We start from the raw sequence: 12,877 nt of genomic DNA, 5'->3' as shown, positions 1-12,877 counted from the left end.
GTACATTTGGATACTCAATTTGGTGAATTTGGTGAATTAACACAGCCTCGGCGTTGTATTCTCTCCATTCTCCTGTTCAGTATTGCTAACCTTGCATTTAATATATCCCTAGAAATGTTACGTGACTGACATTTTTTATTGCTATATTTGTAATCAGCACCCCAAAATTAATAAAGTCCAGCGTATTTGATCCATGTTACCAAACCCTTGTCAACTAGTGTTATTAAGTGTGTTGGAAAAATCTACATAAGGGAACAGTAAAAAAAATTTAAATGCGTATCTCTATGAAAGCACATGTAAGAAAGTTAGACATGTTTCCATAAGACAACTATGAGCATAAAACGAACACCTATAGTAAATGACTCTGAATAGACGGTGTTTCAATAAATGTTACGAAAAGGGAACAGAAACTATAAATAAACTAAGCGAAATTTTAATTAAAACTGAAAAGTTAATTGTACAATACAAATATGTATTATGAATGAAATAAAATAACTGAACCACACAAACTCAGTTTTGACAACATTATTTTGTTGGCTAATTCTGTGAATATATACCCCCCCCTCCCACCACACACACACAAAACACAATAAAGTTAGATTTTTTATTAATCACGTTATGCAATTTATAATTCTCTAAGGTCTGACAGGTTTCAACACAATTATGACCTTATATGAGGAACAATGTTATTATTAGCTGGTTCTGTTGTCTGTATGTCTCACCATCACAAGCAGATCTCAACCTCTCAGACATCTCTGTCTTTTCTGCTTATGACTTCACCACAGTTGCTATTTAAGGAAGACTCATGTCAAGAGCGCGTTGGAGGACGATCCTGGCGGCTTCTATCAGGGCCCGTAACGTGACCAAAGGCATAGCTCGCTGCAGGAACGGATGCTGTGAGGGAGAGAACCATCGTTATTTCTTATTATTATAGTGATGTAGTGATGATGTCCAGACAGATATTTGATACGATAAGGTCTACTACTTCTTGTATTGGTGTTTCTTCTATGGCTATTGGTATTAATGAGACGAAAAAAGAAAAGAAAACGTGAAAAACAAGAGAACACTATAACACGGTAATGATTAGGAAACAGGAACTTGCTTGTTTTGTGTGGGTCTATGAATCAGGAGAGAGAGAGAGAGAGATCTGGGCTTGGGTGTGGGGAGGAGTTGGGGGGACGGGTAAATGGACTTAGAAAACCCCGTAGGTTTTCCGTTTTCACCCGCTGAGTTGAGTGATGGTAGCCAATCCACCGGTGTCTACTGAGCTCCAGATTATAGATTCCTGTCCATCTGGGGTCCTGCCACGTTCTGTTGTGAGGAAGGACTTAGAAGAGGTCTCCAAAATTGTGATATAGGGCGTGTGCTTCCTTGTTCCAGCGTAGAAGTGGTGAGTGGGAAACCCACTGTAGTGCAGCGGCTAAGGTTAAATATTTGTAACAAATGTGCAAATTGTGACATATGCAAAAAAATTGCAGAAACCTGTTTCAGAGCACTGGGAAACATAAGCGATCGGGATCCCATCTCTATCTATTTTGGTTTGGAAGATATTTAAAATGGCGTCAAAGATGGCTGCCATAGAATGAATTTCTCATATCTCAGCTCCTAATTGTCATATAAAGATGAATCCAAGATGGCCGCCCTACTTTTGTTGTTAATTTTTCAGCTTCTGGTTTCTATTCAAGATGAGAAACAAACTTACATCAAGGTTTTAAGGCAAACAGTCTGATTTTTTAACACCATTTTGCCTTTTCTGTGTTTTTCCAAAAATACAAGCTGCTTGGATGTAAGAGTGCCACGTTTTAAAGTAAATTTTGTCTTGTTTTAGAGAAAATATGTACGAAAATTCAATTAAGAGACAAAGTGTTCCCGCTGGCCAAGCTATCAGTGCCCTGAGTGTGCCTTAGGCGTAAGCCAATCACAGAGACCCGTTACTGTGACGTTATAGGCACAGTGTAGTTGATTGGCTGAAAACTAGCTTTACCTACCCAGCCACAAGTGCGCCCAGTTTTCAAAAAGACAATCTAGGTTGGTGTGTTTGTCAGTGAACATTGTGGGTTAAGGACAGCTGGATTATCCATTTCGCGAAATGCATTGTGATTCATGTGGCCTCGTGTAACTAGTTAAGAGTGTAGATTATTGTATGAAGTGTAATTGTAAATCTTAATAGAAAGCGTTCAATAAAACCGTTAAGAAGTGTCATGAGTGTCACATATTTCCCCTAGTATATATGTTAGTATCTGATATACTTATTCATACATTTATTATCGCCCATTCTCCCTCCTTCCTCTCCCCCTTGTCTCTCTCTTGTCTCTCTCTCTTCCTCACTCTTCTCCTTCCACTCTTTCTGTATGCGAAAGAAAGAATAATGAAAAACAGAGAAATATAGAGAAGTAAGAAATGATGATAGTAAATGATAGAAAATAGAGGGTAAGGAGAAATACAGTAAAGTAAATAAATAGAGAAAATAAAGGGAAGAAATACTCATTTGTTACATGGCTCATGTGAATGAATTTTTTTTTGCACTTTTCAAAAGCATCATATCCCACTGGAATACGTCAGTTCCAATTTAACAAAACAGCACAAAATGGCATAACAATTAATTAATACTACATGAAAATACAGTATAATCACTAGTATGTCCATTAAGCACACCATAAATGTACTGAAAAATAACTAGTTACAGAGAACTAACAGTGTCCAGTAAAATACAACAATTTACATTACATCCTGTTAAGCAAATCAGTTCATACGAGTGTTCATAATGCAGACACTAGGCCTAATTTGATAATCTTGTTTATGTCCTGTGCACATGCACCTTGGCAAACACAGATCTCTGTGCATTTCAAGTTAGACCAACGTCATTTGTAGTGTTGCCTGACCTTTTTTCGCATCCACAGTGAATGAGTTCACCACACGATTTCGATGCATCAGGGAGGTCTGTCCAATGAGGCATCCATCGTGGTCCTTCCAGCAGCCATCCCCACTCTTAAGGACTAGGGATAACTTGTACAGGAACTAGACATTGTACTATACAAATCCGGCTTAAAAAGCAACTATTTTCGTATGCTGCATTGAAGCACCTTTTGTGGGTGGTAGGTGTTCTATTGTATCTTTCAGCATCATCAATTCTAGATGAGGAACACGTTTTGCTGTACTTCCGAATGACAAATCTTTCTATCTGGCAAAGAGCATCCTCGCTCACAGCTTCAGGTCTGAAAGCTAACGCAAGAAAAGTATCAAACAACTCAGGCAGAGAGGAGCACGCCTTAGGAAGAAGGAGGCCGTGTCACAACCAGTTATGACATGAAAAATTGGGAGTGCCTTTGTTCATAGTGGCCTAAGTCTCTTGGCAATGTTCCGGAAGTGGTTCCCTGTGCCAAAGTCAACCCGAAGTTTATCAAGATCCAATCTGTGTAAGAATGCTACTACCAAAACTACAATATTGGATTCAACTGTACTGGTAGACACTTTTCTCATGTCACCATTTGCACAGAGTTGCACAAGAAGGATAACCCTGGTGTCAGCCTCTTCATGAAATATGGGCTGACAGCACATATTCGCCTTTAGTTGTCACGAAAATCATGTTTTCAGTAGACATGTGCTTGACTTCGTCAGAGAGAAACTGGAACAGCTCTTTGTTGCTGTTAACTTACCTAGTTAACAGGTACGGGTACGCTAGCCACTGCCGTATGTTTGATGGTAGTACATTTTCCAGTTCTGTGCTTTTTCGTTGCCTCCTTTAAGCTACCTTCCAATAATTATTTATCCCAAACGAGGTCTATTCTCCTGACTGGTTGTAGCTGTGACATCACATATGGCTTGAACACCTTTTCTGCATAGTCTGCAAATGTCTTACATTACTTGGGTGGTAACATGTGGATCATAGTAGCTCCATCTAGTACTTTGATGTCAACATTGGGGATATCAACTACAGATGCCTCTGTCCTTGGTATGAGACATTCCAGTAAATCAGATTTCACACCATGTCACAAATTGCCCATATCTGACAAAGAAGGTAGCGACTATTGGTTTTCATGCCGAAAGAAGTCATCCAGACAACAAAGAAAACAGATATTCAATGAAATAGATTACACTAAATATATAATTCATGACAGAGTTATAGAATGATGAGTCGCAGGAGTCTTAAAAATTAATTCAATGCATCATAGCTGAAAACATGTGTATAAAATGAAAAAACCAGTCTTTGTATGATGCACGATATGATAAATTCATGTAATGGCAGCCATCTTAGACGCCATCTTGAATATACCTCACACTAGAATAGATGGAGATGGAGTCTCGATTTTATTGAATTCAGAATGCCTAAAAATCCAAATTCTGGTGTAAATGTCATCATGATAAATTTGTGCTATGATGACCTTCGTAGACGCCATCTTGAATATCTCCTAAGCTATAAGAAATTGAGAAGTGGTTTTAGTTTCAGTGGATTCACCTCATCAAAAGACCTATATTTTCGTACAATAATAATCTTGTTAAAACAATTAGCAGCAGAGATATGAGAAAATGTTGCTGTGGTGGCCTTCTTGGACGCCATATTGATTATCTTCCAAACCGTAAGCGATAGAGATGGGGTCTCGACCTTATATGATTCCCCATGCTCTAAAGTTGGTTTGCCCCAATTTTGAAATTTGTATCACAAAATTCACAATGCTTCTCATTAGCCGCTGGACTACTAAGAGAGGGTCTGCTGTTCGGCCGAATGACTCGGCCCTGTCTTTCTTCCCCTTCGACCTGGTACCAGCTATTGGGAGTAGCCTTCCCGTTTGTCGGTCAACTTGAAGTCCATGCCATTCCTTGGCTTGTGAGACTCTGCCTTCTACTAGTGCTTCCCCAGAATATTATATCCTAAGCCGTGCACATATGTCCGGTACCTGGCGTTGTTTGGACCTGGTGTTTGATATCAGCCACTGTAATATTGAATTAATTATTGTGTGTTCATACTTACGTGGACGTGTGGATGATGCGTGACTGGGTTTGGCTCTGAGTTACTATGATATTTATATATGTCTATATGCATAATTATATTAATGAAACTTATCACTGTATTTCATTTTGACCTTAAGGAGACAATCCTGAATCAGTATTACAGTAAGGCATACAATATAACGTGGCTATAGGAGTTCATGATTAACACCTCTAAGCTTCAGCTTGCCTGGAGGTTGTAGAACCTACTGTATACTGTCATCTGGAATTCATCAACAACGTCCCTTACACTGTTGTATTGTTCATGGTAATATTTGAACCTTGGTCTGATCTTGTCATGTACCAAGTGCCAACGGAGCTAAATATACCACCTTGACCACCGTACATCTTTGTTAATTTTAATGAGATCCAGCGGGTTTGGTGTTTGTTCCCCTCTGCAGTGAATAGGAATGGGAAATTGTTTCTCAGAGTTTTCAGAGAGGGAGTTGCAGGATTATTAAGGTCATTTGATGTAATTTATTGCACCAGTTAATGTAACTATAGTTAAAGCCCCCCATAAAAACTAGGTGTCTCGAGTCGAGCACCATTGCGTTGTCAATTTAGGCTCGTAAGTTCCCTTGGCTTTATAAACTGCAATTCGGAGAGATATAAATACATCCAACAATGAGTAAGTCTCTTCCCTTTAGTTTTATTTTACATCTAGGCGACGGCCTAGACCCCCAAACCCATCAAGGGGCCCCCTGATTCCTCCTTCAGGAATAAAGTTCAGAAGCTCTGAGTCTGGGTACTAATTTTTCAGTTACCTGCCGTGTTATAAGCCATATAACAAAAATTTGCACCTAACAAAGTAGTACGTTATTACTGGTGTCTTGCAAAAATAATATAATTAATTCCTGTTTTGATGTAATTTTATTTCCTGACATTTCCCTGTACTAAGCATTGCCACACTCCAGTCCTTCACAAACAACGATACCACATCCAGTTCTCCCATCCACTGATAATAATAGTTCGCTCCTTTAAACACACTTAGGACAGAGCTACCCAAAAGGCTGTAATCAAAGACCCTCGCATATTTTTCGTCCTTTTGATAAGGGCAGATTATTTTCATGTGGTGAGATGGAAGACGAGGCCACAGGCGGCGATCAAACGCAAACAGTCTTACCGTAAGGTACTTTACAGGACAGGAACACTATCATACTAGTGATGCAACTCACCCATTCAGTCGTATCGAGGCTACCGCAGTTACATGAGAGCGATACCAATGTAAATTTCAATTACGTAGTAGCAACAAAGACAACAGGTCAAGGTTTGCCAAACCTTACTCAAGAGAAGCTCGAGAACTTGAACAGATCATTTGCTAATTGTAAGGGACAGTCCAACGATAATGGGTCAAACACGAAAGGGAAAAACAAGGGAGTGCAGGCATGGCTTTTGGCAATAAATCCCCGTGCACTCTTTGTGCCTTGTGATGCACACACTCTAAACCAGGTGGTGGCTGATGCACCTAAAAGCTCCCCAGATGCCTTAGGGTACTTTGAAATTCTTCAGAAGCTTCTTTACCACGTTTTCAGCTGCAACACAGTGATGGGCAATGCTGAAGAACAGGGTGGATATCTCTCTGAAATCGCGGTCAGAGATAAGATGGGAAAGCCGTATCAAAACCATAGAGATAAGGGAGGCCCTTTTGGATGTGAGGAACCAAGTCACAAGGATTTGTAGAGGCCCAGTCACTGGCGGAGGAATTCGCATCTTACCGTGAGCAAGCTAATTCAGGAAAACTAAAGCCTTCCTGGTGAGTTACCGTGGGAGTGGATTAGTCTCAGCTCAAGCATCAGTTAAAGAAAAGTGCGAGAAGATGAATGTGGAGGTTGTGTTGAAGGAAAAGAAACTTTGAATGACAAAGAGACACTTTGGATACGAAGCTCCAGATGAGCCAATTTCTGATATTCAGAGAGGATTGGAAGCGTCCTTTTTCAATATCATGGCAGACTCTGCCACCACGTCACTCGACGAGAGATTTCAGAGCCCGGGAGAAGTTAGAGACAAAATAATGTTCTCTTTTACTTCAAAGAAATCTCCTTTGATGCACTCACAACACAGTGTCAGAAGCTGAGCAACACCCTGATCTATGGTGGAAAGTCAAACATAGATGGAAAGGAACTGACCATGGATATGAGAAATCTACCAGACTTGCCCTTTGTGAACATGACCGCACTGGAGCTTCTAAAATATATACATAAACATAAGATTAAAGAGCTTTATCCAAATGGATAGCCCTGAGGACAGCTATCATTCTCCCTTAAACTTATCAAACTTACTTAAGGTCTACAATGGCTCAGGATAGGCTCACTGGGCTTGCTGTTATCAGAGTAAATCATGCTGGCGGGCAACAAAGAACACCAGAAAACAGACATGGTAGAGTCACTGAATGTGTTTGAAACATCAAATATATTTTATTTTATTGATAATAATTGATCCATCTGTTTCATAACTACAATAATATAAAGTGAACATAATCCCATAATGAATAAGATACGAATGGTAAAATCTAAGCAGTGGATTTAAAAAAAATTCCACGTGAATGAAAAAGTTAAAGTGGATTCCAGTGAATCTCTACCCAAACCCCCAACCCCCCAAAAAAAAAAAAAAAAAAAAAAAATATATATATATATATATATATATATATATATATATATATATATATATATATATATATATATATATATATATATATATATATATATATATATATATATATATATATATATATATATATATATATATATATATATATATATATATGTGTGTGTGTGTGTGTGTGTGTGCAAACTACTGAAGTAATAATAGATAACAACAATAACAAATTGCGAGGACTAATTTATTTCCATTTTGCCTGGGTGGGGGTGATAGGGATAGGTTTTTTTTGTGGAATGGGGGACTCCAAAATCATATCTGGCCTAGGATCCCTAGAAGCGTAGGGACGGCACTGAAGGGAAAGCGTGGAAACAAAGTAAAACTAGGGAAGCACAGTGAAAGCTGGGAACCACACTGAAGTTAAGGAAATACAGTGAAAGTAGGGAAGCACAATGAAAGTGAGGAATCATAATGAATGTAGGAAGACACAGTGACCAAACTAAACTATAAGTCACAAATTGTGGAAATTTTTTATCCTTTCGGCCGTATTATCAAAATATAGGTGAAGGCCCCAGGGAAATAGGTGAAGGCCCCAGGGAAAGGTGCGAGGACCCACGCATTCTTTTACGTATAATCAAACTTTAAAAGACTGCTCCCTCCCTGGGGATGCTCGTGGGAGGCTGTTGGTACATCTGAATGAATTAAAGGCTAATATCTTCCTTGCAGTTAATTGGTATGCTGGTTTGTTAACGTTTGGCGGCACGTTTTCAACTCGCTTTCCAAGATGGCAACTCCACACTGTGTTTAAGTGACCGAAAATGAACCAGATTTGTTGCTGTTTCTTATCAGTGATAAGCAAGTTAAAGCAATGGATCATTTCTGATAAGAGCCACGATTTCTGTATGATCCAGAAGAAAACTGAAGCCAGGCACAAAATCGCAAGATTGTTCAATTCAGCTACCATGGGTGTGCAGAAAACGGAAAAGCAACTCAGGAATGCATAAAAACACATATCTCATTATTTCTTGGCGTCTTACATTTCCCACAATATTCCATATTTATCAAGAGCCTTTGGTCGTGGAGATGATGGCCTTTGAATGGCTACAAGAGTCCAGTCAATACTGCCAAGCGCTCCTGGCATTCCACCAATTGGCACGAAATCCTACTTGTTTCTGATGGTATGAACTCCAGAAGGTTAAATTCGTTGCTTTGTCCACCAGTCACTCTAGCTACTGTTGAAAGACATATGCTGACAAATGCTTGGGACACCTCATAAGTCAGAGATCCTGATATGGTGGCTCCCATTTACTACATATCGCAGTGCTCTCAGAACCTGAAGGTATGATGGTACTGAACAACCAGTGCAGGAGATATTAGCCTTATTATTTTTCAACAAAAAAAGAAAAAGGTAAATATTGTCAGGACCAAAAAGAGGGTAAAAGTTTGTGTAAGATCATGTACTGTAACACAGGAATATCTGGCCATAACATATCCTTAGCATTAAACACTATATATTTACTTTTATTTTTCTAAATAAAAAAAAATGCTTTCTATAAAACTCAAATTGCAGTTTTAATCATGGTCGTGGCTGTTATAATCATCGTCTTGGTTGTTATAATCATAGTCGTGGTTGTTATAATCATAGTCGTGGTTGTTATAATCATGGTCGTGGTTGTTATAATCATGGTCGTGGTCGTGATACTTAGAGTATCTAATATACTATAAGAAGGAATAGAATAAACGTTAGAATAATTAATTAAAGAAATATTCGCCATAAGGAGAGGTTAAAATCATAAAAAAAAGATTATTATGAATCACCGATGATCATTCCGAGATAAATTATATTATGAAGAGAAGTGACCTTGATTCTGGTTATATTAGTTACCATCTGCTTAAGTCATCACCTGTGTTAAGTCATCATAGTCATCATCTACGTTAGTCAGTTTTAGGCCCATCTCACATGACTGACCGACCATCGATGTTTTTTCCGCGCGAGGGTGTTAGTTTTCAATGCGTCATATTATTACGCTGGTAGATGTAAGACCTCCTACCCTCACTGACGCAGCTATGGTCAATTTGGTGTTATTCTTGTTTATAAATGCCTTCTAATCTGTCTCGGTCTATCCGTCCTGTCTATTGCTATCCCAACTGTCTATTCGCCTGCGTGGTGCTTGAATGTAAGCCCGTCTGTACTCTTTGTGTCGTCAAATCTGTCTGTCTTATCCGTTGTTGGCGTGTGTCTGCCTGTTTGTCTAATGTGAACCAGTCAGTCAGCTGTCTGTCTGTCATGTTAGTTGCCGTATTGTCCATTTGTGCAAGTATGAATCTGTCTATTTTTGTCAACCTCCTGTCTGTTTCACTGTCTATATTCACCCTGTGCCTATTGTAGTCATCTTCTCCATGCATTCCTGTTATTATCTCTTTTCCATGTACAGTCAGCCACAAGAATAAGTATACGTACACTGTAGCTGTAAGGTCGTCTGGTAACGCTGAAACTGCACATCCAGACGCATGATGAAACTCAGCTCCCCCCTCCCCCCTGTTATCTGTAACTATTTTCTGTTTTTCCTTCTTTATTCTTCTATTTACTCATCTTCCGTCCTTTACTTATCCAAACAACATTAAAAAAAAGTAGGCTAAGAAAAAAAGTGGAGGTAGGAGGAGGGAGCCGTACGATAACTGCAATCGTGGGCTGACATCGTACAGAGAATGACGGTGCGCCAAGTCCGTAGACTTGCATTGTCTTCCATCGTAAATATAATTGTTAACTAATGCCTTCCTAAATAAACCATTGACACGGGACCAGGTTTGTTCCACTCTACGATTTTTTTGCGATTTTTCCACCAAGTTTGATGAAAAACGATTGTGCCGTTTCGGCTGCACAGACAGACAAAGAGACAGACAGACACACATTCGGAATGCACTATAGTATATTAGATGCACGATAATACTGTATGGTATATGGGTTCTAGATCATCTTTGCGTTATTTCTCTCCCACGTCAGTGATTATTGTAATCTTTTTAGCACTCTTCTGCAAAGCCCCAGCTGTGGTATTACCCGTTCTGATTCTACATTCTCGAAGGACTTCCTTGACTGGAGGAACTATGGATCCTCCTCCCCTTTTGGGATGGATCTTTGGAGATGAAACCGGAGCCCTGAACATGGTCTGGAAGCATTTGGCATTCTTGGATACCAGCTTCTTCAGCTCCAATGACGGAATGTCCTCTTCCGGCACTTTTATTCTCTTCGATGGATCTTTCTGTCCCTCCCTTTCCCTCATCGACTCCAGGATTCCTCTCCTTCTCATGGGAAACCGCGTCGTTTAACAGAGCCAGAGCCTACAACGTCTCATTCAAATATCACAGATGTCGTTGGAATGTCTCTGTAGCTCCCGCTCCAACCGCTCCATCCACCTTCTTCCCATATTCTTGAAGTTGCTTAAGGAAGGAGAGGTCGTTGTTCGGGGCTTGAAAGACTTCGGGAACCTTACACCATTAGGGTGTGTCATACGGAGGCGAATTTTTTTTTTTTGAGTTTGAAAAATCGGCCCATGGTATTAATGATGTAGTTCTATGTGCAGAATCAGCGTGATATCTTCAGATTTGAAAAGTTTTCATTTTTTGCTGGGTAAATTTTAACTTGAAATCTTATAGTAAATTCAGTATTCCCACCCTTTACCAACAATTCAATTAAATAGCTATTAAAGTAAAGTAAATGTATCAGGTTAATTTATTATGATGAAAATGATCCAGAATAGTGAACGTAATGATCTGACACATTTATTAAATTTAATATTCTCTTTAGAAAACAAAATCATCAAATATAAAACCGATTTTACTACTTACGACCCGGTGCGTTGCACACCATAGAGAAATATGTCTTTCTTGCTTGTTTCACTCATCACCTCCCTGCTGACCACCTGAGCTCGGATGTAGCTTTCTCCTCTCCTCCTGGTTGTACACTGACTGCTGGCCTGGCCACTTGCTGTACACAACGCCTATACTTGCAAGTGGTGGCCAGGCAGGGACATGCATGGGGTTGTTCCAGGAAAGCTCTGACTTGAACATTGGTGATATTGCAGGTAAGAGGGGCCTCACTGCCAGCCTGGATGTTATCCAGATCTATGAGATCAGTGAGGGTCTTGGCACCTAGATTGACTTCCCCAGGAGTCTTCCTGACCCTGAAGGAATCGTCACCAACTGATTCTGTCATGCCCAGATCCTCCATAAGTCTCATATCCAAGATCTTGACGGGCCACTCTCCTCATCCTTACTGCAGAACATTGTCTGCAGAACTGCCTCGGGATGAGCATACCAGGAAGATCTCTCACAGTCTGCTACTAACCCGAAATAACCTTCCTCGGCTGGAATTTCAGGAGCCTGCTGAAGAGAACATGCCTCGGACCTTCGGAGAACGATGACTTGACCTTGGTGTTGAACCAATTTGGCAAGTAGACACTCACGATGAATTGACAATAAGTCCCCAGGTTGTGAAGCTGGTTCCTTTTCAGTTTATGATGAGCGACCCAAATTCTGCAGAACCTGAGAGCCGTTGTGAGCCACCTAGAATGTGAGACTGACCTATCTGCAGGTAAGCAAGTCTATCAACAGGCATGACCCCAGTTTTGATGGCACTGCAAATCATAAACCATAGTACTGGTCATACTCGGGTCGTCAATGACAGTATGTGCAAGCTCAACGAGTGGAGGGCCAATCAGATTTTTTTTCAAAGCTCGGATTTCTAACTCAGTGGCAGAGTCCAGCATCTTGCCAAGAGGACCAGAAATATCTGTTGTTTGAAAGAGTCTGCCATCCAGCTCCTGGATCAGATGTTTGAGTGGCAACTCGTTGGTGTGGAGGTCACAGTCAATCCAGACCAGCTTCTCCCAATCTTCCGCTCAATCCACTGTATGATCCCCTTGCCACCCTGTGTTCGTGTTAGTGCTGTCCCTCCAATGGCCTGCAGGGTCTGGTCTACGCTTCCTCTCTCTGAGCCAGTTCACAATGTTATCTGCCACTATCTCAGCTGGTTTCCTGATGTCATCTTTTCTCTGGGAGTGAAATGCCACAACATTTCCCTCCTGGTTCACTGCAGCAGGAGTAGTGTTCTCCTTCACTTCATGGCAGGGAACAACTTGTCAGGAATCTCCCAACTTTCATGAACACTTTAGTGTCATCCTTCTCCCATCAAAGAACAAACAATTGATTCCATTTTTCTTATCCCAAGTTATCAAACTCTTCTAGGTTAACACAAGTTTCCTCCTGAGCTTTCCTTACTTTATATATGATCTATCAC

The 12,877-nt window shown here is 40.2% G+C and overlaps 1 protein-coding gene across 1 annotated transcript in view; it reads right to left on the bottom strand.

The window, feature by feature from the left end:
- Nucleotides 1–417: 417 nt before the first annotated feature.
- LOC121855578 (serine/threonine-protein kinase Pak-like) overlaps nucleotides 418–12,877 on the bottom strand; it is a 47,072-nt gene continuing 34,612 nt past the window's right edge. Inside the window, exon 10 of the mRNA XM_042350638.1 lies at nucleotides 418–894. Within this exon, the coding sequence (XP_042206572.1) occupies nucleotides 793–894 (102 nt within the window). The 3' untranslated portion in view covers nucleotides 418–792. The remainder of the gene's footprint in view (nucleotides 895–12,877) is intronic.

This window comes from Homarus americanus, unplaced genomic scaffold (assembly GCF_018991925.1).
Source record: "Homarus americanus isolate GMGI-L3 unplaced genomic scaffold, GMGI_Hamer_2.0 scaffold51859, whole genome shotgun sequence".
NCBI lineage: Eukaryota > Metazoa > Arthropoda > Malacostraca > Decapoda > Nephropidae > Homarus > Homarus americanus.
The sequence above is the reverse complement of the archived record's forward strand: the minus strand, read 5'-3'. Positions and strand labels throughout refer to the sequence as shown.